At 40.0% G+C, this 25,411-nt stretch overlaps 2 protein-coding genes and 1 non-coding gene across 4 annotated transcripts in view; 2 read left to right on the top strand and 1 right to left on the bottom strand.

Annotated features, from left to right (window-relative positions):
* The window catches only part of LOC138967179 (laminin subunit alpha-like), a 168,539-nt gene extending 154,667 nt beyond the window's left edge, over positions 1 to 13,872 (top strand). For both annotated transcript variants that reach the window (XM_070339694.1, XM_070339693.1), the window contains 5 exons: positions 4,861 to 5,014; positions 5,550 to 5,677; positions 7,157 to 7,256; positions 9,597 to 9,719; positions 10,023 to 13,872. In XM_070339694.1, coding sequence (XP_070195795.1) covers positions 4,861 to 5,014; positions 5,550 to 5,677; positions 7,157 to 7,256; positions 9,597 to 9,719; positions 10,023 to 10,162 — 645 coding nt within the window. In that variant the 3' untranslated portion in view covers positions 10,163 to 13,872. The remainder of the gene's footprint in view (positions 1 to 4,860; positions 5,015 to 5,549; positions 5,678 to 7,156; positions 7,257 to 9,596; positions 9,720 to 10,022) is intronic.
* Positions 13,873 to 14,873: 1,001 nt separating this feature from the next.
* LOC138967178 (cilia- and flagella-associated protein 95-like) lies at positions 14,874 to 19,420 on the bottom strand. Its single transcript, XM_070339691.1, has 5 exons — positions 19,229 to 19,420; positions 18,689 to 18,794; positions 17,805 to 17,929; positions 17,152 to 17,281; positions 14,874 to 15,703 (listed from the first exon to the last, which is right to left on the bottom strand). The coding sequence occupies exons 1-5, from the start codon at positions 19,324 to 19,326 to the stop codon at positions 15,518 to 15,520; spliced, it is 645 nt and encodes a 214-aa protein (XP_070195792.1). The 5' UTR covers positions 19,327 to 19,420; the 3' UTR covers positions 14,874 to 15,517.
* Positions 19,421 to 19,654: 234 nt separating this feature from the next.
* Trnap-ugg (transfer RNA proline (anticodon UGG)) lies at positions 19,655 to 19,726 on the top strand. Its single transcript has one exon. It is a non-coding gene; the product is annotated as a tRNA-Pro (tRNA).
* Positions 19,727 to 25,411: the final 5,685 nt, after the last annotated feature.

Here is a 25,411-nt window from a genome sequence, read left to right as displayed (position 1 = left end):
AGTGCCGGATTGTTAAGGAGGAACTCTCCTATTTCCGGGTTGAGGAGTCATCCTCTGTGGCTTGCCACCTCTCTCAGGTTTTGGCTAGCCCTCTCCTTTTGGCAGAGGGTTAGCTAATGTTCCGGTTTCTTTGCTGTGGGCTCATAGCCCAGCATCTTAATCGTCAGCCGAAACTTTTGTTCCTTAAGTTTACCTGCGTACTGTGGGTACTTCGGAACAATGGCTGTCCTTTGGGCATCACGGTTTTCAGCCTTAGCCTGTGCAATAGTCTCCTGCCTGTTCGCTGTGTCGACTATGGCACTTTCGGTTCTTGTGACTTTGGTTTTCGACTCTTCCTCTCTTCACCCTCATCCTAAGCATGAGGTGAGTCAGGACGACTTCCGTTAGGTTGGGTTTCCTTTTTCCGGTCACCCTTCTACCACAGGCAACTATGACTACGGCGTTTGCCCGTCGGTCTCCGCGTCTGACCCTCAGTCTTTCAGAGGTAGACAGACGCGTTCTGTTTTTTTGGCCAAACTCAGGAAGGCACTTGATTTGGCCGTGCAAGTAACTTCCAGTTTTTTCCCGAGAACACTTTGTCTCGGGAGGCTTATGACAGGTTGGCTTCCCGGTTTTCCAGTTATGCCTATCAGTCTTGTTTTCTGTTTTGGGCTTTTGATTCACATTCAATTACCCACAAGCAGACTGACCTGCGGGCACTATGGCTTTCAGCCTTTTTTGTTCAGGGTCACCAGTCACAACAGGCTTTGGCCACCGTGATTTCCGCACTTCCGGTTACCTACGCACAACCGGAAGTCGCTGCTTCCTCGTACTATCTCTCTCTGCTTTCGCATGGACTAGTAGAGGATAACTGGCGGTCAGGTGGGTTTTTCTGTTATACGGTTACGCCGACCACTCTGTTGGTGCAAGCGGCTACCTGCTACCTTCTTGCCTACTGAGGCACGAAGCAGTTGAGGGTTCTGCTGTCGGGTGGTTCTGGTTTTCCAGTTCCTCCGACCATCTATTTTGAAGGCAGCAAGACTGCTGTTTACGGAACCCTTCTCAAGCATGCTCGAAGGGTAACGATGTCAAAGATCGCAGCCATGTTCTTTCTTTGGCATCACTACCCAGGGGTACAGCAGTCCCTCTCATGAACGGACACCCTTGGGCCATAGCAAAACTGTCCGTACATTGCAGGTGTCCGGTCACGGGAGGGGTGACCACACCACCCCCTCCCCCATACACTCACACAGAGACACACAAACAACAGGATTGAGTCTATGCTAATCACTTCTTGTGGCTACTAAACAAAAACAATAAACTCCTAATACTTCTTTAAACGTTCTGTAAAAAGGATTTGTATAAAGAGTGTTGAAAAGAAGAGATAAAATAAATCCTCAAGGCAGTGAACACACTCACCATGCACTGACATACGAAAGCAGCCACACAAACACAGCACAGAGGAGCCTGTGCAGATGCTTTGCAAGAATAAGCTTGAAAACCAGTTTGAATAAATAGCAGCAGATAGAGCTGCATGTCATAATCATGTAATTTATTTTTTTCTCATCTGGCTTTATTGACTGCATGCCGATCATGTGGCATGGCAGTGACTTTTCACTCTTCAGTCGGAAATACACTGTACATAACACAGCTCCCACTCTCCCTCACTAATGCCTACCCAAGCCGTGACAACTGATGCTTGGAAATTGTGTGGAAGAGTACACCTCTCTATTTCTCTCCAATGCTCTTCCTGCTGACATGCAGTGACACCGGACACCCCACCAGACCAGTTTACCCTTACGATTTTGGCGTAATTTATTACGATTTTCTGCAAAAAATACGCCATTCCGCTATCCGTGTCAAGACTACGATTTTCATAAATAAAAAAAAAGTTTAAAAAAAATCTAAAAAATTTTTTTTGTTTTTTTGTTTATCAATTCACATGTTTGGCATTGGTTTTTTCAATGGCAAAATGGGGTGAAAAAGAACAGGACTGACCAGAGATCATGTCTGTCTGATGAGACGCTGGAGAGCCTTATTCTAGTGGTGAAGTCTCGCCCTCACTCATTCGGCAAGCGCAAGTACAGTAGAGAAGCGCTTGACAACCTGAAAAAGGCCTACTACGAGCAAAAGAAAAAGAATCAGTGATGCATGTGCTTTTGATGTGATCTTCTTTGAAATTATGATGACTACAAAAACTGACTGATGTGTTTTGTTTGTGAATGATGGATATATGTGCATGATTGCGTTTCGCAGACACAGTTGTCATGTGCGCTGTAATTGGCGACGAATGCTGGATGATTACTATTTTTGTGCCAGGATTACTATTTTTGGGGCTGAGCATTACTCCAAAACACTTATGGGGGTAAACAGGTCTGCCCCACAGAGTTTAGCCAGCTAACCCTCCATCCCTCCCCCCTTTCTCTCTCTCACTCCCTCCAGCCATGTACTGTTGGGGGCTGTGGCCAGAGAGGCCAGCTGCACTGTTCACTCAGAGCAAAACCAGTTGACTGTGTCGTAACTTTTGACAAAGCAAGACAACTGAAGGGTTCATAGATTAGGCAACCGACTCACTGGTCAAGGCTGAGGATCTTCGCATGTACTCCACTCCTGACCAAAACTACCCCCCCCCCCCCCCTCTCTCCTGATGGGTACACGTGCACTCAAGTTATCAGTGACTGTCATCACGCCATTGCGGCTGTGATCTTTGTACCAAGAGCCGGACTGCTCTGTTATCGATTTTGTTGTGGTGAAAATTTGACGATGGTCTGTCCGTACATTGGAGGTATGACCTGCTGTTGGGACCGAAAATGAGTGTCCGTGTCCACGTTTTGCAGGTGTCCGTTTAAGGGGGGGCAAATATAGAAGGAAAACACTCCGTGCCGAGCAAATGTGTCCGTACATGTCAGGTGTCCGCTCACGCCGGGGGCCGTACATTGCAGGGACTGCTGTACTATGTCTTGTCTTGGTTAGACACGGGCTCTAACGCAGAAAAGCAGTACAGCGTGCATTGGAGGGTGAGTGTTTCTTCATGTTCTTGGAACTTTAGGAACACTTATGCTCTTTATTGAGTTTTTCCCATCGAGTTGGACTCTAGTACCTTGTACTCAGGAGTCTCTCTCGCTCATTGTGTGGAGATCGGTCACTCTTCTCTAGAGCTGACTTCTATCTCCTAGGCCTTTTCGGGCTTCACTCCTTCCCAAGGTTTTGCATACTTTGGCATGATTTTCTTACGGTCACCTTGGTTCGTCCTACTCAGTACTGAGCGGACAATCTTATGCACTGATCGTTTCAGGGCATTGGCATTTCCTTCCAATAGAAAGGGGAGGGGGGGGGGGGGGAAGGGGCGCAGCCTGTCATTCCCCTTGACTCGGCTCGGGTTCATTAAATCCCGGGCTTGGGTCTCTTCCTTGGCTGTTTTACGACCAGGAGATTGGACGAAGTGCTTGGCACAGCTTACTGGCTCTCTGTAGTTTCTTTAGCAACTTTTGCCTGAGAGACATCGCGGCTGTCCGTCAGGATGCCTGCCTTGGTTGCAGCGGGCCAGTTCCTGGCAAGGATTTTTTAGAGTGAGTTAGATTTTTCTTTCCCACCGCTTTGTTGAAGCTATCTGCTTTATGTGATTCGGAGTAAGAATATGTAATTTAATAGAAAATGTTAAGAATAAATTTTCATTTGATTAATATACTTACCCGAATCACATAGTTTCTGCCCTTCCACCAACCCCGCTTATGGTTTTTAGTTTCTTTAAAAGCCGTATGGTCTTGACCACGTGTTGGAGAGCGGTAGTGACGTAGTACACACCAAGGGGAGGTAACTCCCCTGGTCTGGTGTCGTTACCATGGCTCCATTTACACTTTTTTGTGGTGGGGTTGCTTCCCTTAGACGGGTAGCGCTTTTCAGACCTTAGCATCTCAGACTGTGTCAATGCTTTATGTGATTCGGGTAAGTATATTAATCAAATGAAAATTTATTCTTAAAATGTTCGATTCATTCTGTCGCGTGTAAGCGATCATGTACCCCACCTCAGTTCTACCCAGGCTTTTACATGTGATTAGAGCATCTTTCTACTTGGGCACAGGTGACAAATCAACACAACATGGCTGCTTTCAGTGCAGAGTGAGATTTTGTTGCAGAATTGAATTGATAGATCGACAAAATGTCACTAAGGAATTCATTAAGCCCCCCCCCCCCCCCACCCCAAAAAAAAAAAAAAAAAAAATTAAAAAAATTCCACTCTGCAAAAAGTGTAGCCAGACTAGTGATCTTTGGTATGTGTCCAAGTGGTAGGATGGTCATGACAAATGTAAAAGTTTGGACAGGTCTGTGATGCTGCACATGATCGTTTGTACAAGCAGGCACTCATCTTTGCTATCCAGCGGTGCATTCATGTCATGAAATTCTAATTTCCAAGGATTTAGGTGGGAAAGCATTGTGCATGTTGCTATCAGCTCACAAGGTTTTTTTCTCAGCTAAAATCCATTAGCAGTTATATTTAAATGTACATCGAACTTGTTGACTGTTGAGATACTACTGACATGCAGAACCTTTTAGTTATTGACCTTCTTTGTTATTTTTGCTCTTGTTGGGACTTGGATGTCGTTCGGTAGAGAACAGTCTCACTTTTACACTTTTGGCAGTAAAATAAGGTCTAAGGTTTACCTGAGACAGAAAACTACACAGAATATTAGCGTCTCCTTCACTATAGATGGTTTCTGATAAAATTATTTGATTAAAAACTACACAATACATTACATGTATTATATTCCTTCACCATGTATGGTTTCTGATAACATTATTTTATTGTAAATGGCACAGAATATTATTATATTTCTTTGCAATGGATGGTTTCTGATGGAATTATTTCCCCCTTGACACCAGGACGGCTGGGTGAGTTTCCCAGGATGCATCCGTGATGTGAAGCTGCGTACATTGCCACTGTCCCAACCATCAAACGAGATTGACATCCAGAAATGTTCCAACGCCTTTGAGCTCGGCACCTTCTTCAAGGCTTCTGGCGGATACCTGCAACTCTGTGAGTGTTTTAGAATGAAAAGAATCCCCCCAAAGCGGCGTATGGCTGCCTAAATGGCGGGGTAAAAACGGTCATACATGTATAAGCCTCGGAAGTTTCAGCACATGAACGAAGAGAACAAGAAAGGAAAAGATCAAAGTTGTGAAAGAAACAGCTAAAAGTCAACATTGACTTCCTTCTGAAATTATAACAAACTTTCACAGAGTGAAAGAGAGAGAGAAAATTAAATACTTCTCAAAAGTTCTCAATAGAAATCTGAAACAGATACGGACCGAATGTTTGCATTGATGTCATTGCTACGACCATCTTGGGGACATTCTCAGATAAGTCACAGCATAATTTATTTATTTTTGTCTGTTGTGTCTCTTGGTTATCCTGTTAGGTCGAGGTTCTTCTGAATGATTTGTTCTGTCCTGAATTAAGCCTTTCCAAAATTGAACTTTTTTGTTTTTGTTTATAATGTCATGGAGAGTTCAGACTAAAAGTTCTCATCTTCAATATACTGAAAGTGTCACTAAAGTGTCCAATGTTACAGTTGACCGCTTCAAGGTGGGACGTGACCTTGACATCAGCATTGACGTGCGGCCAAGGACACAGAGCGGAGTGCTGTTGGCGGTACATGGGCGTATGGATTATTTGGTGCTGCAGATTGTCGAAGGGCAGGTAAGTACCTCTCGCAATTGTAATTTATCTGTTTTATCCCTCTGTAACTATTATGTCTAATTGACACTGTGCACAAACATTTCAACAAAAATGCTGTTTGGTTGATATGATTGGCTTTTAAACAAATATATATATATATATATTTTTTTTTTTTTTTTTTTTTTTTTAGATGAACGGAAATTTGGATGTTCATTCAATAGAGGAGACAATAAATTAGAAAGGAGAAACAATGTGCGTCTGTGTCTGTGGATTAACCCCTTCACTGCCACAGTATAACAGCATTTTGGTATTGCTGTGTGCCAGGGCAAAATTTCGCTTTCTTCGGTAGGTTCACTAATCTGTTCATTGCTCGATCATTTATTGAGATATCTCTTAGATCTTTGGCATGTGTTTTGCTTATACCCTTGGCTATTATAGGATGACATGATCATTGGACTTTGTTTGTGATTGTTATAGTAAAAATTGATATAATGACCATTTTTGTCAAAAATTACAGTTTCCGGACTTACACACACACACATTGCAGCACGTAAAACCACACAAAACACTGCTAAAACTGGTGTCAAACATCAGGTAGTCACATTACAGCCCATAAAAGTATTCTTCTGTGTGGTGATCCATAAATCACTTCTTGTAGAGCTTCCAGAACACTGTATCGCTTGAAAACAGGGCTACGAGTTGAGGTCCGACTTTCGGCCGCCATTGTGAATGCTATAGATCGGTTATAAACTACATTTCTAACACAGTTTTCAACACGTGGTAGTAACTTATCCGAACGGTCTATGGGAAAGAACTGTGTTTAGAACCCCTACAAGTACTTGGACAGTGGTTACCTCCCATTTAGTTTTCAGAAATGTCCTGAAATGTTGTTGACACAAATCCCACGTACGAGATTCGGTTATGGGCGTACGACAAACCGAAAATGACCACGTATTACATACGGGGTGGGCAGTGAAGGGGTTAAACATGAACAGAAGGGCTTAACAAATATTTTCGTCGCGATATAACCTTCGTGGTTGAAAACGACGTTAAACACCAAATAAAGAAAGAAAGAACAAATATTTAATTTGATATATTTTGTATTCACAACTTACAGGTTCATGTGGCATTCTTAATTGCTTATGTTGCAAGCCCCTGGAGCAATTTTTTGATTAGTGCTTTTGTGAACAAGAAACAATTAACAAGTGGCTCTATCCCATCTCCCCCCTTTCCCCTATCCCATCTCCCCCCTTTCCACGTCGCGATATAACCTTGAATGGTTGAAAACGACGTTAAACGCCAAATAAAGAAAGAAAGAAAGAAAGATTCTTAATTGCTCTTGTGTAAAAAAAACAAAAAACCACCAACCCAACACTATAATTTTTTTGTGTAATCTTTTTTATGTCCCCCCCCCCCCCCCCCCCCCCCCCCAAGTGAGAATGGTAGCCATTGCATGAATTCACAGATTGTTTATTTTGTGCTGGGTTTGTGTGTGTGCAGGTGATATTTACCACAGACAATGGTGCGGGAGCTATAACCGCCATCTTCCCAATGCTTGCCAAGAACAGCCTATGTGACGGCAACTGGCATACCATTAAAGGTGAGTTTTGTTTGACCCCATAGTTTGTTTGGTTTTCAGTGGACATTAATCAAACTCATGTTTGCTGAGAGTTCAGTGTTTATGAAACCAATTTATGATAAATAGTAATGCACAAGAAGCAGCATAATATTGTGTGTGAAACATGTTGATGCATTTCCAGGTTAGTCTATGATGTGGTGGATCCACATACTGAAAGGTTGCCATTTGTTCACTCCCCTCCCTTCTCTTCAATTTCTTCCATTGTAAGGTATCATATGCTCCTTTACCCCCCGCGGGTTAGGGGGAAGAATTTACCCGATGCTCCCCAGCATGTCGTAAGAGGCGACTAACGGATTCTGTTTCTCCTTTTACCCTTGTTAAGTGTTTCTTGTATAGAATATAGTCAATTTTTGACTCACATGCGAAGCAAAAGTGAGTCTATGTACTCACCCAAGTCGTCCGTCCGTCCGTCCGTCCGTAAAACTTTAACGTTGTATATTTCTTGGACACTATTAAGTCTATCAACACCTGATGTGGCCTGATGGTGTATGGTTACAAGATCTCAAAAAACATGTGCGGCAACTTGACCTCACTTCAAGTTCAAGGTCACAGGGGCCGTAATTGTTGTCTTAAAAACGACCATTTTTCACATTTTCGCATTTTTTTCTGAAGTTATCGAGAATGGCAACCTTAGCTATGTATGCTATACAGGGCAATGTAAGCCCTATCTTTGGACACCAGTTTGGTTGACCTTGCTTCAAGGTCAAGGTCGCAAGGGTCCTTTAAAGTTGGATTGTATACATAGTTTGAAGTGACCTTGACCTTGAACTATGGAAGGTAACTCTTCCAAATCTACATATGTGTGAGGGAAATACATTATACTTACAAAAGTGAGTCTATATACTCACCGACATCGTCCGCCTGTCCTTCCGGGCGTCCGGGCGTCCGTCCCCCCCGTCCGTCTGTGAAACCTTTAACATTGTATATTTCTTGGACACTATTAAGTCTATCAACACCAATTGTGGCCTGATGGTGTATGGTTACAAGATCTTCAGAAACATGTTTGGCAACTTGACCTTACTTCAAGGTCAAGGTCACAGGGTCCTTCAAAGTTGAAATGTATATATTTTGAAGTGACCTTGACCTTGAACTATTGAAAATAACTCTTCCAAAACTACATATGTGTGAGGGAAATACATTAGATCTTCAGAAACATGTTTGGCAACTTGACCTCACTTCAAGGTCAAGGTCACAGGGTCCTTCAAAGTTGAAATGTATATATTTTGAAGTGACCTTGACCTTGAACTATTGAAAATAACTCTTCCAAAACTACATATGTGTGAGGGAAATACATTATATTTTCATAATAACTCACATTAGGTTACATATCTTCAAGTTCCAGGTCAGTTTGAGTTAAACTGATATTTGTCAAAAAAGAGAAAACAGGCGCCAGACTAGAGAGAAGTCGGAGAACTGACGTTCCTTGTTCGACTCGATCCCCTAATGACCAGCGATTAGCATTTTAGGATGGAGAACCTTTTGACACAGTATGCACCATAACTTGGATGCAATTACTGAATGTGCAACTCACAATGGCATTAGTTTTCTGTAATTATTTTCTTTACTGAATAAATATTGTTTTTCTCAGTTTTATTGTAAAATTATTCTGAAAGAAAGATCAAGGTCTGTTCAGCATGTGAGTCGTGTGGGCTTTGCCCTTCTTGTTGTAAAGATTTTAGTCAAGCAGTATGTAAGAAATCTTAAGTCCTTTGTACTGGAAACTTGCATTCTCCCAGTAAGGTCATATATTGTACTACGTTGCAAGCCCCTGGAGCAAATTTTTGATGAGTGCTTTTGTGAACAAGAAACAATTGACAAGTGGCTCTATCCCATCTCCCCCCTTTCCCCGTTGCGATATAACCTTCGTGGTTGAAAACGACGTTAAACACCAAATAAAGAAAGAAATATGCTCCTTTGAGATTACCCTCATGGACATTCAGGCTGCCTTCTCACTGGGGAGAGCAAGCTGCCATTCAGTACCACACTAGCTTTTTTCTTTTTCCTGAATGCCTGTAATCATGTTTCAAAGACCTGAAATTTGTGCTGTGAACTTGGGATCTTTATCATGCGCACGCAATTCTGAATTCTGAGAAAATGCTTTCATTTCTTTCTTCCTTCTGCTTGTCTGACTATTGAGGAAGTTGGTGCTGTGGTTCATTGAACTGAATTCTCCCAAAAGCGGCAAATGCTGCCTAAATGGTGGGGTAAAAATGGTCATACACTTAAAAGTCTTGGGAGTTTCAGCCCATGAACGTAGAAGAATAAGAATTGAATGTTTACTTTGATGACCGATGTGTGCAGCCAATAAGAACAAGACAGTGGTCACTCTGGTGGTGAATGGAAAGCGCGGACAAGAAAGTGTGGGTTCCACGAAGGTTTCCGCTGCCGACACCAACGATCCTCTCTACATTGGAGGACTCCCTGGTAAGTCTGCAGGCTTTTTTGCTGTGAAAATGCGTTTGTCTGATGCAGTATTGTGCTATGAATTTTGGTGTGTGTGCATGTGTTTATGTGTGTGTGTGTGTGTGTTTGTGTGTTTTTGTGTGTAAAGTCATTTTTCATGCTTGTGTAAATTTTTGTGTGTGCCTGAGAGAGAGGAAGTACATGTGTGTTGGGGTTCACATCCATGTGTGTGCTTGTGTGATCTCCAAGATTTCTTTGTGTACTTATTAGTTATTTTCATTCTGTCGTCTTACTGATCACACTTTTATGCTCTTTCATTTTCAGACACCAGTTTGAAGGGTGTCCAGACCAACGAACAGTATGTTGGTTGCATCCGGAACTTAGAAATCAACAACAAGCCACAGCCTCTCTTTAGTGGCACGGTTATAGGGGACGTTGAAATCGACTCCTGTCCTGCCAGCTAAATCTTTCAGCATGATTTTAAACAGCATCCTTGGCCCTTCAGGCATAGTGAGTTAGCAGATCATCGACTTGACCTTGCTGTGAAAACAATCTTAATGATGAGCTTGCTGTGAAATAAAATGACCTTGATAAAAACAATGTTCATGCTGTGCCCCTGATCTACAAAGGAAGGATGCTTTATCGGATGGATTAATAAGACGACCTGGCAATGCCCACGGCCTTGAGACGGATTTTGAAGAAGATAGTGGCTGTTCAGAAGGTCATGTTTTAAGCCGTAGATCACTTTTGAAAATGTGTGTGAATGTTGAGTGTGATGATTGCGTTAGATTGAGATTATCATAATAAAGCTTATGTACAAAGTCTTGCGTACTTGCTATATTTTTGATTTTGAAAATAAGAAGCTATGAAAATCATGAAAATAAGATGTTGCTGAAAAAGAGTTGATCAAAACTTTATGAAATTAACAGACGATCATGATGATAAGCTTCAAATATGAATGGCATAAAAAAAAAGTGCCTTTTTTCAGGGTAACAAATTTTGCTCAATTATTTTTCTATTTTAATCCCCACACATTTTGTTGGGTAATAATATGCGTATGCTTACACAAATGCCTTACTTTACAGTGCCTTTTTGAATGGTTTTATTCACATGCAAGAATTTGCTCAAGTTTGGCAGATTTTGGAAAACCTACTGATATCAATTGATTCATTATTAGTGCAGAATTTAAGGGTTAGGAGACAAGAAAAGGCAACTGAAGTAGACATTTTATACACTAGCATTTCTTTTTTATTTTAAAAATAGATTGTGCCTTTTATACTGATAGTGTATATTGTAATATCATGCTTGCAAATAACAATCAAAATTGTACAGCTTGTGATTTTAAAGCAATTTTTTCTTTTAATGTCTTTTTGTTTTTATTCAATTTTAAGCACAGGTGGAATGTATCAAATTGTTTGTAATTCCCGGTAAATGCTATATCTTCCAGTGATGCTATTCTAGTCAAAACAAGTCTGTGAAAAAAAGGATGTGTTTGCGGGTCTGTCTTCATATGAGTGAACATTGTGTTTTAAGCAGCGTTGTCTTTACATACTTATTCTTTATTTGATCTTTTTTCTTGCAACAAAGTTTAATGTCAACTACACGCAAGTATGTTATTGCACACAAGTTTCAGATGTGGTGACAAAAGCATATGCTGAGAACGCATAAAATTGTGAACAGCTGAACAGCCATTATCTATGCTTTTATTATGTTTATTTTACTTTATTTATTTGTTTCATATTTTTTGCTTGTTTTGGTCATTTATTGTTCTTTTTATTATTTAAAATTGTAATATTCTTAGTCTTAATTTCATTATAGTTAATATCTTAACTTTTGTCTGGTTTTATCAGATACTTTTCTTTTTACTATTAACTAATTGGTGGTGATTTTATAAGTTTTTAATTGATATTATCAGTTACCTTACTGACTATCTTAAACAGTATTGTATTTCTGAGACCATACTTAAAGTTCCTGTGGTTATTTTAGTTCTGTTGCTATAATTATGAATATGTAAGCTTCTATTACTGAATTATATAAAGGATTTAGTACGGTACATGCACCTAAAACAACAGTGGATAAATTAACTAAAGAAATTAGGAAGCTCTATACGCACTTGCCATCGATGCCTATAACACTGAGTAGGTTTCACTAGTTGAAAAGATTAGAATCTGCTTTTTTTTTTCATTTTAGACTTGAAAAGTAACATTGATAAAAAGATTAAAAGTATGGAATGTTTAAATGGGTAAGGGTTAAATCTCTGAAGATTGCAATAAAGACATTTTGCCTGTTACAAAAAAAGCAGCATTTTTATGATAGGTTTGAAGAAGGTCAAAATTCAAACACTTAAATAAATAAAAATCTTGTACACACTCCTTTCTTAATAACTTAACTTTTATTTTTGTCTTGTACAGCTTTAATTTTTCACCAGCAGTGTTGAGTTTGGTCTCAGAAATGTCACTTGTATAACCTACAGCTATGTTAACTGCCATTTCAAACGATTCTCTTCAACACAGGTTCAAATTCTGTTAGTAACTGGCCAATACTGGTGGGATGAAGTATTCCTTTCTGTGTGGAATTGACACAGGTTTTTTAATTAAGAGGAATCGTCTGTTATTCCAGATTGCAGGATACATCCTCGGGTTTCTTATGGTCATAATTCAGGTTTGATGAAGTTTGGGTTTATAGCATGATACACTTTAGAAGTTTTCAGCAAGACTGTCAAGACAGCTTTTTTTGTTTATTTGTTATGTACTTTAATAAAAGGGTGATTAGGTACCTAAACGAAAGGTATGTTTTCATAGGTCCATTTTTAGTTTTTCTACTTTTCTTTTTAAATACAGTCTTGCAATATAGAGGAAACAAAGAAAATAGTTATCGATAAATGTGAAATTGAAGTAAATTCATCAGATAAATTCAGGAATATTTCAGTCCCACCAGAAACCAATGCAGCTTCTAAAGTAATATCAGAGACTGGACAGTTGAGGCATTTTTGTCAGGTATTCTAATTTATTGTAAAGCTTTCCTGTTATATTACTTGTTGCAGCCAAAGCATAATGATTTACTACACGTACTTGAATATGGGATGACAATATTTCTTTTTGTTTCCCTCTCAGCATTATGAAAAGAACATTAAGTATTAACATATTATTGTATATCCTTCACTTGAAATATATTTCCAACACTACTTTGTATATTTCAACAGGGATCGGTGAAATTATGAACTTTTATGTTGATATTTTTGCTTGTTTTTAGAGTTTACAGAAAGGCTTCCATCTTTTCAAGTGTAGGTGTATATGCTGTGTAGTCTCAATCCAGGAAACAGCAACACTGCACACCAGCAAATAAGAATCTCTGTCTCTAGTACAGGAATTAATTACAAAAGTCAAACAATCTTTCAGCAAAATTAATTAATTATTGAACACAAGACACACAGTCTTTGCTTGAACTCAGGGATTCTGGTCGTCTTTAATGCCAAAGATGAACAGTTTGTTCATAGCCAAAAGTATTAACATCTTTTAATATCCTGGTATTTTTCCTCCATTGTCTATTTTCTGATGTTACCCCTTCCCTCTTGTTTTCATGTTTTTGTACATTGTTAAATGGTAACATCAGAATTTCTTAAAATTGTTCAAATGAGTCATATTTGAGGTTTATTGAATGAATAATGAAAAATGTGTCTAAAATAGTTTGTCTTACATTTTTGGATGAGTTTGAATGCCCACTCATGCTAATGTCCAGCGCTCATGTGTGCGGTTTTTAGAAATGTCAAAATGGCCTCTGTTTCTTTTTTCAAATGTGATTTACTGAGAAAAACAATTGTGCCTTTGGATTTTTGTTCTCTTTAAAAAAAAATTTTTTTTACGGTAGAAACATTTCTTTTTAACATCCTCACATGTTTTTCTACCTATTGGGGACATGATTGGAGATGCGATTATAATTTTACAGTATGCTTCAGGACACATTTTTGAATTTCTGATACTAACTGGTCCCACATGTGCTGTAAAAACACTGAAATACTCTGTTTAGATGTTTTTTGGGGTATATTTTACATAACAAAATGTTGGCATGAAATTTTTTCACTTTTGATATTAGCTTTGCTGATATTTTTAACATGGTCATCCAGGCCAAGGATTTTTCCTTGCAAACAGTGTACTTAAATGTTGTAACAAGAAAACTTTTGTGTTTCCTGATTTTCTTGGAGTGAATGTGGAATATGTTGCCGTGTGCTACACATTTTGGGTATGGTTGAACATAGACCAAATAGCCTGGACCGCCAACTTGTCACGTGACCCTTCGAGGTTACGACGCTCCACTTTAAGGGGCGCTTAGCGTCCGGTTTGAAAGGCCAGCGATTCGAAGACAGTGAAAAGCAAGCACGCTCCAGTTATTTGTGACAATGGGAGGTGACAATGAACTGGATTTTCCAAAACTCCAAACTAAACTTGACAAAATTCATTGAAAAACATGTTCCATATCGTCAGTGGCCTTCGAAGACCTCGTATCTTCAAAATCATAGTTCTGAGATAATGACAAAAGAGTGTTTTAAAAATCAAATTCCTCTTCACCAGATCAAAACGTGTAGATACGAGGTTTTCACTTTTTTGTTTTGAATTTAAGGAACAATTACGAGGATTTTCAACAGACTCGCAGGGATTCAAACAGACAATACGAGGTTTTCCCGCTAATGTCTCAACACCCAACGCAATACGAGGTTTTTAAAATCAGGGGAAAAAGACCTTTGCAAAATAGAGTTACAAGCTTTTCACAGATGATAGGAAAAAAATCAAGGGACGGAACCATGCAAAAATCCGAAAATCGGGAAAATGTAAGTTACGAGGTCTTCGAAGGCCACTGACGATATGCACTTTAGCTGAGTTTATTTTAGCATTTTCAGAACTTACCTCGGCAACTTCGTCCATGTTTACAATCGACACCGGATATGATATCCCCCTGATTTCTGAAAGGCCATGTAATCGTAGGTTCCTAAATGCGAGAGGCCGCTACCTCGTAATAGAGAGAAAGAGCGGAGAGAGAGCTAGTTGGCGGTCCAGGATAAATGGTCTATGGGTTGAATGAGTGTGTATTGGTGAACAAGTGTGATTATGTCTGTCGGTTTATATGTATGTGTGATTTCTTCTAGTGACAGTTGTTCTTACATGCACCAAAGACACACTAAACATTTTTTCCATACATTTATTTGGTTTGTTTGACGCACAATTCTAGACTGCCCACTGGTGAAAAGAGCACATTTACCTAGACAATTACACACATACATTTATAAAGAACCAGTGAATATAAATGCAGTCATTAAAAAATACATCACATTCAATGTTATGTTCAAGGTTATGCAAGTGACACAGTGTAACAATATATATATATATATATTTACAACACAATCTGTACAATATCGCAAAAAGGTGAGCCAAAATTATGAAGGGTGCAGTGGAGTCTCATCAATTTTGAAAAAAAAAAAAGTTAAATGGTTTTCAGAGTAAAATTTTGAACTATCCCCTCCCCCCAACACACACACAAACAAACATAATGCATCTCCATATCCTTGGTTGTTGACAATTACTTTTGTGACATGTCAAAACCATTTCATCTATCTCTCTGTTCAAAGAACAACGAAGCTGATGATCAAGATCCTGTGACTGCATTTGAAGTCGCTCTGCAGTCTTCTACCAAAGTTTTCCATCAAATGGCTTTGACATTCCTACAATGTGTATTCTCTGCCACTTTTCACTCACAAAACTGTGTATTTCTAAAGAATCTGGAGTTGCATTAATCCTGAACATGTCAGTTTGGAGTCTACTTTCTTACTAAAGACTTTTTGGAATGGGATTCCTGGGGACAAAGATTTCTCGCTTGAAGTGTGTGTTGGCATAAATGCCGCTTTCATCTGCCCAGGTGTTCCGGCCTGGTCGCCGAAAGTCGGACGTGTCTGTGAACTGCGAGTGGCATCTGCGAACGGCTGCTGACTGGTCCGGGAAATCTGCGGGCACCTCCTTTGGAATGCAAGAAGTCAACAAAAATTCTTTTAGCAACAAACAAACAAATACCATCTTTCTCTCAAAATAAAAGCCAACTAAAAATCCAAAAACAAATAGACTGCTAACGTTTCAAATTTCAGAATCAAATAATGAACTTCTCTACAAAAAAATGAAACCAGCTTGCAAGATGCCAGCGAGGTAAGGAGGCCAACTAACTAATAAATCGGCAAGTCAGTCGGTGAAAAATGCAACATGCATTTTGCCTTCCTTTTTTGAACGCATTTCAATGGATCAATTTGAGAGGGAAGTGGGGGTTGCAGAAGAGAGTGGTAGTTTTGGAAGTTGAAAGCAGTTGAGCGGCAACCAGGAGGGAGAAAACAGGGAAGCAGAGAGTGTAGAATAGAGGTAAACTTGGGAGAAATTTCAATAAAAAGTCTATGGGAAGGAGGAATGGTGACTAGGAGGAGAATGTGTGCGACAGGCAATTTAAACCCTCCATCCATGTCAAATATTTGGTGAACTACACTTTCAGGGCATTAATCCCACTATAATCCAGGGGTGGGACTTTTCCGCGAATCCGCGGACACAACTTACGAATTCCGCTGCAGTAATCTATTTTTCCGCGTCCCATTTCATCACAGTATATATCTATAACTTGTTGACTGAATGATATGGAGAGAAGTGAAGATGGAACAGAACACTGGAGGCTTGAGAGTTAAATTGTGCTGACTGAAAACTCCTGATAACTAATAGTCATTTTGTGATTCAATGCATTGAATCATACTATTGCCAGTATTGGATTATGGATACATGGTTCATTACGTAAGTATGCACCATTACAATGTTACCATTGTTGTGCGAAATTTTGTTTCTTTTTTTCATGGGGGGGTGAGGAAAATTTCTTTTTTTACCTTATCCAAACAAAATGAATTTTAGTCTCAGAATGCACCAGATTGTACAGATTGTAATGTACCATTTATTTATTTGTTCTTTCGGGGAACCCCCCTAGAAAAAAAAGATTTCCTCTTTTTTCATCACAAGAGAGTCCCACCCCTGATAATCTTTAAATTCATTTACTTGCAATACTTTGATCTTGAAATCCATTTACTTGCAATGTACTTGTAAGAGAAAGAGGAGACTACACCCTGAGAATGTGTGCCACAAGGAATTCAAACACCTCTATCTTTGTAAAATATTTTTTACCTGCATTAACACTGAACATTTATATAAGGGGGGAAAAAAAAGAGAAAAGAAAGAAAGATGGCAGCAACCAGCACTATAGTATTTCATTTCTAATATGTTAACTACTAGCCTTGATGAGAGTGACAAGAAGGAAACCTGTTCCTGCATGAACACGTTCAGGATACAAATCAAGTTTTCAACCATGTATCCATTCCCTTGAAATTTAAATCATCCACCAATAATGAAGCAGAAACAACTTATTTATCTGAACTCTGACTTACGGGTTCGGGAATGAAGGGGTAGGGAGCCTTGAAGTCGGACCTGTGTGTTGTCTCCAGGTAGTATTTGTTGTAGTCCTTGTTGTGACGTGGCAGCACTGATGTGTAACCTTCCTTGGGGTCACCGGTATCCCTGCATGCAATGTGTCATTTGATGAATGAAGAAGAATAAATTTGATGAGCAGTACAAAAATAATAATAATAAGCACACACACAGACAGACAGACACGCACACACACACGCTTATTGTAACTAGGCTGAGTAGACCCTCCATTCATTCATTCAGTCTTACATCCAATCTCAACCAGACCTGGGAACCCCTGTTTTGTACTTGGAATATTCTCAGGCAAAATTGGTGTATTTTCAGAAAAATGAGTGAACTCTGAACATTTGAACATCCATGTTTCACACGCCTCCGCCGCACCATTAATTAAATTTACCAATACGTTTAAAACAAATGCTTCTTTCGATGTTTACTGACAAAAACAGTGATCATATGTCAAAATACTGGATCAGCTTCGGGATGCGCTCGTGAAGAGAAGTAGTCCAGGAGTTGTTCTCATCGTATTTTATTCCCACTGACCGTACTGATCGTATTCTAGACAATCATGCATACAAAATACGGTGAAATGGTATGGGTTCCCAGTTCTGTTTACCTGTCAATGTGAGCATGCTGAAGTGTTTCTTTATTAATCATGGGCCTCACGTTGTCCTGTTCCATGAACTTGGGCTTGAGAAACACCTGCTGGGACATGTCCTGGTACGTGGTCTCCGGCAGACTCTGCAGCAGAGTCAAAAGGTCATGTCCAGCAATGCTCCAAATAATGATGAAAAGTAAGCATGGGGTATTCACAACCTGCCAGAAAATGTTTGGTAACTAAATATTAGTAGATGTGATGTGTGTCACATATACCATAAGATTGTCTTTACTCTTCCTTGACTCAGACTTTTATTTTCTTCTGGTGCCTAACATTCGCAAACATACAAGCAATGATAAAAAACTTAAACCTTAAATCATTTTAACCATTGCTCAAATATTATTATCATAATTATCACATCTACTAATATGTAGTTACCAAATAAAGGGAACTGACCCCATCAGTAATTTAATTCCATTTGAGGATGACAGTCATTTGTTCAACGCAATGCTTGTTAATTCTCTCTGGTGCCAAGAGATTGGTTCAAGATAATGTTCACTTAATTTTGCTACACATGTCGTATATATAGAGTGCTTACGTCCCTGTGTTTCTTCGATCTTAACATTAGTGCTTTGCCTCCTTAACTCATCGTCTCCCAGGTACGGATATATCCGTACCCACTCATATGGCTCTATCTGACCAGGTGCGGATATATCCGCTTAGACTGTTAGCTTCAGTCGCTTACTCTAACGTCGATCTAACACATGCATTCCAGCGTGTTGATACACAGTTACTACACATTTACTACAATTCTGAGTGACCTGCTGCAGCACAGCTGGTCTCGGTAAAACAAAAATTGGTCAACATAGGTGGGGTAGAAAGTGTTAAGTTGTGGTTCTTACCCCATCTGTGACATTTCCAATGCGATTGTATGTTGCAATTGTCAGGTCTCGAACTGGGTCTTGGCTGATGTTATAATCCTTGGGCTCTGATTCTCTCGCTTGATGCCTGTTAAAAAAAGATTGAAACAGAAACAAACCCAACTAGATCATACATAGTTCTCGTCTGGTTAACATTTCAAACGATAGTTTATGAGAAACGTATAAACAAACGGGGAGAGGAAAGGTGCATTGAAATAGTTATACTTAAATTGACTTCCCAAGACATCCTGTCTAACTGACATTCATGTATACTGACAACAAAACAATAAAATAAAAAACGAGTAGTCACACAGAACAGAAAGTTTAAGCAGGAATGAGGTATGGCCCAACACAGGTGGTTTTTTTCCAAGACTTCCTCAAAAACAACAAAACATCACTTGTGACAATTTAGTTCAGCTATTAAGGCAGCCGAGTAAGAATGAGAAACTGAAAGAATTGAGCCCGAGAGAGAGAGAGAGAGAGAGAGAGAGAGTTGAGGTAAGGAAAGTCAAAGTATCTTACCAGTTAGAATTCAAAATAGCACGGGAGTAGTTCATATGATTGGCACGCAGGAAAAGAGAGCCCTTTCGCTCCAGATAGTCAGGAATATCGTAACTCATTGTAATGATTTTTATGCTGGAAAACTACGGTAAAGAAGAGACGCAGAGCAACTTCGCAACACAATTTACATTGACAGCGGAAGTAGCTACTTCACTCAGAGCTATCTACGCGTCCGCAAAAAGAGTTCCTTACTGACAAAGAGTCTGAGGAAATTTGAGGAAATACTACGGCAATGTATCCAAATATTCTTTTCCACGAATGATAGTTATTTACATAGAAGTAAGTTCAAATAGTTATAAGTTTGCTAGTAACCTTGCGCTTTCACATAGCAACCAGCGTTACGTATGCATTTCATTATATACTTACTTTTCCCCGTTTCACCAGAGCGGCTCGTTGGTCTAGGGGTATGATTCTCGCTTTGGGTGCGAGAGGTCCCGGGTTCGAATCCCGGACGAGCCCGACTTTTTGTTATACATTTCTTTTTCTTCGAAGATACCCAATTAGGTTGTAAGAAACGATAAAGAGCCAGAAATCCTGTTTCCATTTTGTTTTATTCAATTCTATGAACATTCATCACATTGTTCTGTAAATAATAATAGGAAATTGACATTATTTTATTTCAGGCTTCATGGGTGTGGTCTGCCTGTCCTATTGTTGTTTGGGCGCGTCCTATTGTTGTTTGGGCGCTGCTGGAGCCTGAGTTCCCTGCAATGGTGTGGCGGTGTGACGTTTTCATCTTTCGCCGTGTTAGTATTTCGCTTCTCGGCCTCGTTGATCTAGTAGCCTATAAACTCTACACTGAACAAAAAACACCCTTCGATAGTCAGTACAGATGAGCGACCTTGTGTACCTTACATTCATGAGGCCAAATTTGTCCAATTTGATTCATCCTAAAATGTTTTCCTTCTTACTCAAGGGACGTAACCACTAAGTAGCCTACACGTTTTCGAAGAATTCGATTTTGGGGGTGAAATCTATTAAATTTTATCACCAATTTTTTCACATGCAATAAACTGACATGCTTTTCGTCCATAAATAATTTCACTTCTTAATTTTTACCAGGAAACAACATTTCAGTCTTGAGTATAATATGTCGAGGGGGAAATATGTACACAGGCGAAAGATGAAATCGTGACAGCGGACCCCCCCCTGGTGATGGTCCTTGCTGGGGTGATTCTGTCCGCGGGAAGCGCAGGAGTGTTCAAAATTGCACCGGCTACCAAACGTACAGTATAACCTCTGTTCCACTGCAGGCAGATCTCCTTTACGCTTCCCAGTCAGCACATCAACATTGCCCCAATATTGAGGCAACATTGCCGGTCACAGTGGCTCAATATTGAAAGTCAATATTGGATCAACATTGAGGGCCCCAAAGGGGGGGTATCATCACGATCACGGGAAGGGAAATTTTAGCTTTCACGATCACAGTTACCTTGATTTTTGTTTTCACGATCACGAACACCAGTGGCGCACGTGTCAAAGTAAACACAACCACACAGTAATTCGCTCCTCTGGATCTATTGTTTATTCAACACAAAGTGAGAACTGTTGCACTTTTTTGTTATTATTTTTTTAATTCTCTTTCATACACACATAGAAATACATATCATGATTTGTAATCAGTAACAAGAATGTTGTTTTCATTGTTCTCTCTCTCTCTCTCTCTCTATCTCTCTCTCTCTCTCTCTCTCTCTCTCTCTCTCTCTCTCTCTCTCTCTCTCTACTCTCATACACATTCAACTCCCACATCCTCACTCACACACATGAATATATACTTGCACAATTTCACATTTCCAGAGCTAAATCTTGTAAACCCATTTTCTCAAAAATTATTGGGTGGATTGAAATTAAAGTAGGCTTACATGTATGTGTGATAGGTTCTTTATTTTCAACTTTGCCATACAATTTGAGGTACACCATCGCCTGGTTTCATGGCTTTGAAAAACAAACAGGAATGCTACAGGCCAAAAATGGCTTTACCTGAAAGAAGCGCGCAGTGCCAGTGGCGAAGCCACGAGCCTGAGCCTGCGAAGTAGGCGAGCCAACAAGGGGGGTCCGGGGGCATGCCCCCCCCGTATTTTTTTTCAAAAAACGGTGAACATCTGTGCATTCTGGTCATCATTTTCAGGGCTGTAATAGTGTTGTGATCTTGTTAAAAATCCCATTTTAGCCTCCCCCCACCACCATTCAACACACCTCCAAACTGGTGAAAACAACACGACTGTGCGCTGGCTTCATTGTATGGAAAGCCGTTTGGCTCATAACCATTACACGTGTAATAAATTATAAATACACGTGTAATGAATGATTAATACACGTGTATTTATTTCTTATTGCACGTGTAATTTATCTTTTTTCTTATGCTATGGAATAGCATAATGATTAAATACACGTGTAATAAATATTTCATACACGTGTAAGAAATGATTAAATACACGTGTAATTAATATTTCATGCACGTGTAAGAAACGTTTAAATACACGTGTAATTATTTATTACACGTGTACTTAATTATTTTTTACACGTGCATGAAATATTTCTTACACCTGTATTGATTATTTCTTACACGTGCATGAGATATTTATTACACGTGTATTTAATCATTTCTTACACGTGTATGAATTATTTATTACACGTGTATCAATCAATTATTACACGTGCATTAATCATTTATTACACGTGTATTAATCATTAATTACACGTGTATTAATTATTTATTACACGTGTACTAATCATTGTTTACACGTGTAATGGTTATGAGCCAAACGGCTTTCCATATCATTGAGACCGGCGCCCGCGTTGCGCGATATTCACACCGATCGTTTTTGCGGAAATGTTTCAACTTCCCCGGAATAAATTTGACTTTCCCGGATTTTGAAAACGGCTTTCCCGGATTTCCGGCAATTCCCCGGAAAAGTAGCATACCTGACAAAATCCCCAACAAACATGACTTTGATCGTCTTTGACATGAGGATCAAGTGACCCAAACTGGCACGTCTCCCCGCCATTGTTTCTCAATTTAACCCATTGTTGATATTAAAGTTTACAGGCGCTAAAATAAATCCAAGCTTAATGCAAAGAAGCGACAATTAGAATCTATGCCAAGCGTGTCCACCAGGGCCGGACTACCGGGGGGGGGTTATGGGGGTTGCGCAACCCCCCCCCCTAGCCTAAACATGTACCTTACTTATTTAATTTTTTTTTTATTATTGCTTATTTTATGCCGTTTCATGCAAGGAGCGACCATTTTCCTATCTCAGAATATGACCTACCCGTCAGCTTCAGGGGGCTTCGCCCCCTGACCCCCATAACGAGGGGGGGTGGGTTCTAGGGTTTCCGGACCCCCCCCACCCAGCCAAAAAATAAAAATATTGAATGAGGTATGCATTTCTTTATTTTACATTGAGTTTCAATTTTTGGGGTATTAATCAGTGACAAAATCTGCTGCCTGAAACTGGTAATGATCATCCTCAGAATGCACCAGATTGCACCATTTTGCATCCTTTTTTTCAAAATTTTCCGGGGGGGCATGCCCCCGGACCCCCCTAGCAAGCTAGGCGCTTCGCGTCGTCGGCTCGGCGCTTCGCGCCTTCACACCCATATCTTCACAATATACTTTTGAAAAAAAACAGTCATAAAATGAACTGATCCGCCCCTGCCGCCAGGGGAGACATCCCCCTGGGCCACCACTGGCAACCCCCCCCCTCCTCTTCGCCTAGTCCGGCCCTGTCCACGTTGCTGGGATGAAAAACACATTTCTAGTTTCGGTTTTGGCTACACGCAGACTCGATCTCGAGCCAGTCGAGGTCACACTGAGCGAGTGACAGCCGGACGTGGCAATGTCGACAAGGTCAATGATCTCACTCAAACTCAAACTAGATCTTGAACAAATTTCAAGAACTTTGCCTACATTCAGAACAGTCATAGAGCAACATAGATCAACATACCTTGATATTTCGTCTTCGGAAAGACCGACCCGTAGCCTGACCTTTCCACCAAGGAAGGCATTCTCGCCGCCTGCTTTGGTCTGGCTTGAATCCACAAAATATAACAGAAGTTCGATGACAGTACTGCTGCACGCCATTTTTGATCTTCAAATTCGAAATTGACTGAATGCACTCAAAACTTTTGCACGAAGCCCTTCCATTCATTGGATGAAGTTTGGCAGACTTTTGCAATTTGCCTTCTGATTGGAAATCTTTTTTGTGTGTGATTGGCATGGTTCTCTTAAAGAGAAGCAATCGCTGTCAAAATCATATTTCTGAATGTGTTGTTGCTTCCCTTCAATCAGGATTGGCTCCTTGACGAATAGAGGATCATAGAGTGCTACAGCTGTGAAAAAATGTACGTTGAAAATAAAATGCTTTGCAATAATGCCCATCACGATCACGAAAACAAATGACGATCACGATCACGAGACTTGATTTTTTTTGTCATCACGGATCACGGGCAAAGTCCCATCACGATCACAGAAATGGAAATTTCGGCAATCACGGTCACAGAAAGGTCAAAAAACGCCAATCACGATCACGATTTTAAACCCTTTGGGGCCCTCAACATTGGAAGTGCAAATTTTTGCAATATTGAGGCAATGTTGGATTTCAATGTTGGATCAATGTTGGATTTCAATGTTGGATCAATGTTGGATTTCAATGTTGGATCAATGTTGGATTTCAATGTTGGAACAATGTTGGATTTCAATGATGGATCAATGTTGGATTTCAATGTTGGAACAATGTTGGATTTCAATGTTGGATCAATGTTGGATTTCAATGTTGGAACAATGTTGGATTTCAATGTTGAGACAATGTTGGGGCAATATGGTGATAGCGTTGACAGTATTTGTTTTCATTGACATGCTCACAATTAAGCCTGTGAAAAAAGTTCATTCTATTTTGTTCTTTCAAAAATGAACTTTTTTCACAGGATTAATTGTGAGCATGTCAATGAAAACAAATACTATCAACACTATCACAACATTGCACCAATATTGCCCCTAGCATTTTATATAACTTTTAAAACCTATTCACATACTCTTTAAGATTAAAACTATTTCAAATGTGTTGCATTTGCATCCGTCATTTGAAAAGTTGAATGTGTGTGTCAAGAATTCATTCATACTATGGACAACACGTGGTGAAAAATATAACAAATAATTGACAGGGAAGGCGTCAGTACTTTAGCGACGTTCACACACACACACACCAACCCGTACATACTCACGAGGCCTCACACATGCACGCATATAACCACTGACAAGCATGTAACATTTCAAATACACATACAATATTCCAGAAAACACACCTTCAAATATACTATCAAGCACACACGCAAGTCTCACTCAATTTTTGGCTCACGTAAGTGTAGCCTATGCGATCGTAACTTTGTCTGTCTGTGCGTGCGTGCGTGCGTGCGTGCGTGCGTGCGTGCGTCTGTGCGTGTGTATGTCTGTGGTAGAAACTCTAACATTTGAAGACGTCACATTACATTGACGTCACATTATGACGTAAGAGGGTTAGACGTCACGCGAAGGAAGTACTGACAGTCTCGGTCATTATTATTTTGAGCGCGCCGAGACTAGTTGGCAGTCGTGTCCTTGTAAGTAGGCTACATGCAGACAGACAGATCTAGTGTCTAGCTTTCTTGCACAGTTTCACCTATGCTCTTTCTGTGTGTGTGTGTGTGTGTGTGTGTGTGTGTGTGTGTGTGTGTGTGTGTGTGTGTGTGTGTGTGTGACGGAGTGATTGAGTTTGTGTTACTGTTTGTCGATTTCTTACGTGAGCCTTGATGGCTTCGCCTCTTGTTAAGAACCGTATTCAGATCAATGAGCAGTATAATTTTAATAACCTTCTTAAATTTATATAATTTCGTGTATGTAGAAAGAGTCGATTTTCAAGGTTCAATTTAATTCAGGAATGGGAAAGCTACAGACACCCCCGACCCCATCACACACACGCTGTGTGTTCAGAAAAACTGTAGGATTCAGGGGCCAGTTTCATATACGCGCTCTTAGGCGTTCCTAGGAATAGGGCCTTAAGAGCTCTTAGCTGAGAGTGGGACGAAAGTTAGGAACGACGCGTTTCATGATCCATCTTTGGGATCGCTCTTTGCAAAGAGCGAGCAAAGCGCTATTTTTAGTGGCTA

This window comes from Littorina saxatilis, linkage group LG5 (assembly GCF_037325665.1).
Source record: "Littorina saxatilis isolate snail1 linkage group LG5, US_GU_Lsax_2.0, whole genome shotgun sequence".
Taxonomy (NCBI): Eukaryota; Metazoa; Mollusca; class Gastropoda; order Littorinimorpha; family Littorinidae; genus Littorina; species Littorina saxatilis.
Note: the sequence above shows the minus strand (reverse complement) of the source record. Positions and strands in the feature narration are given on the sequence as shown.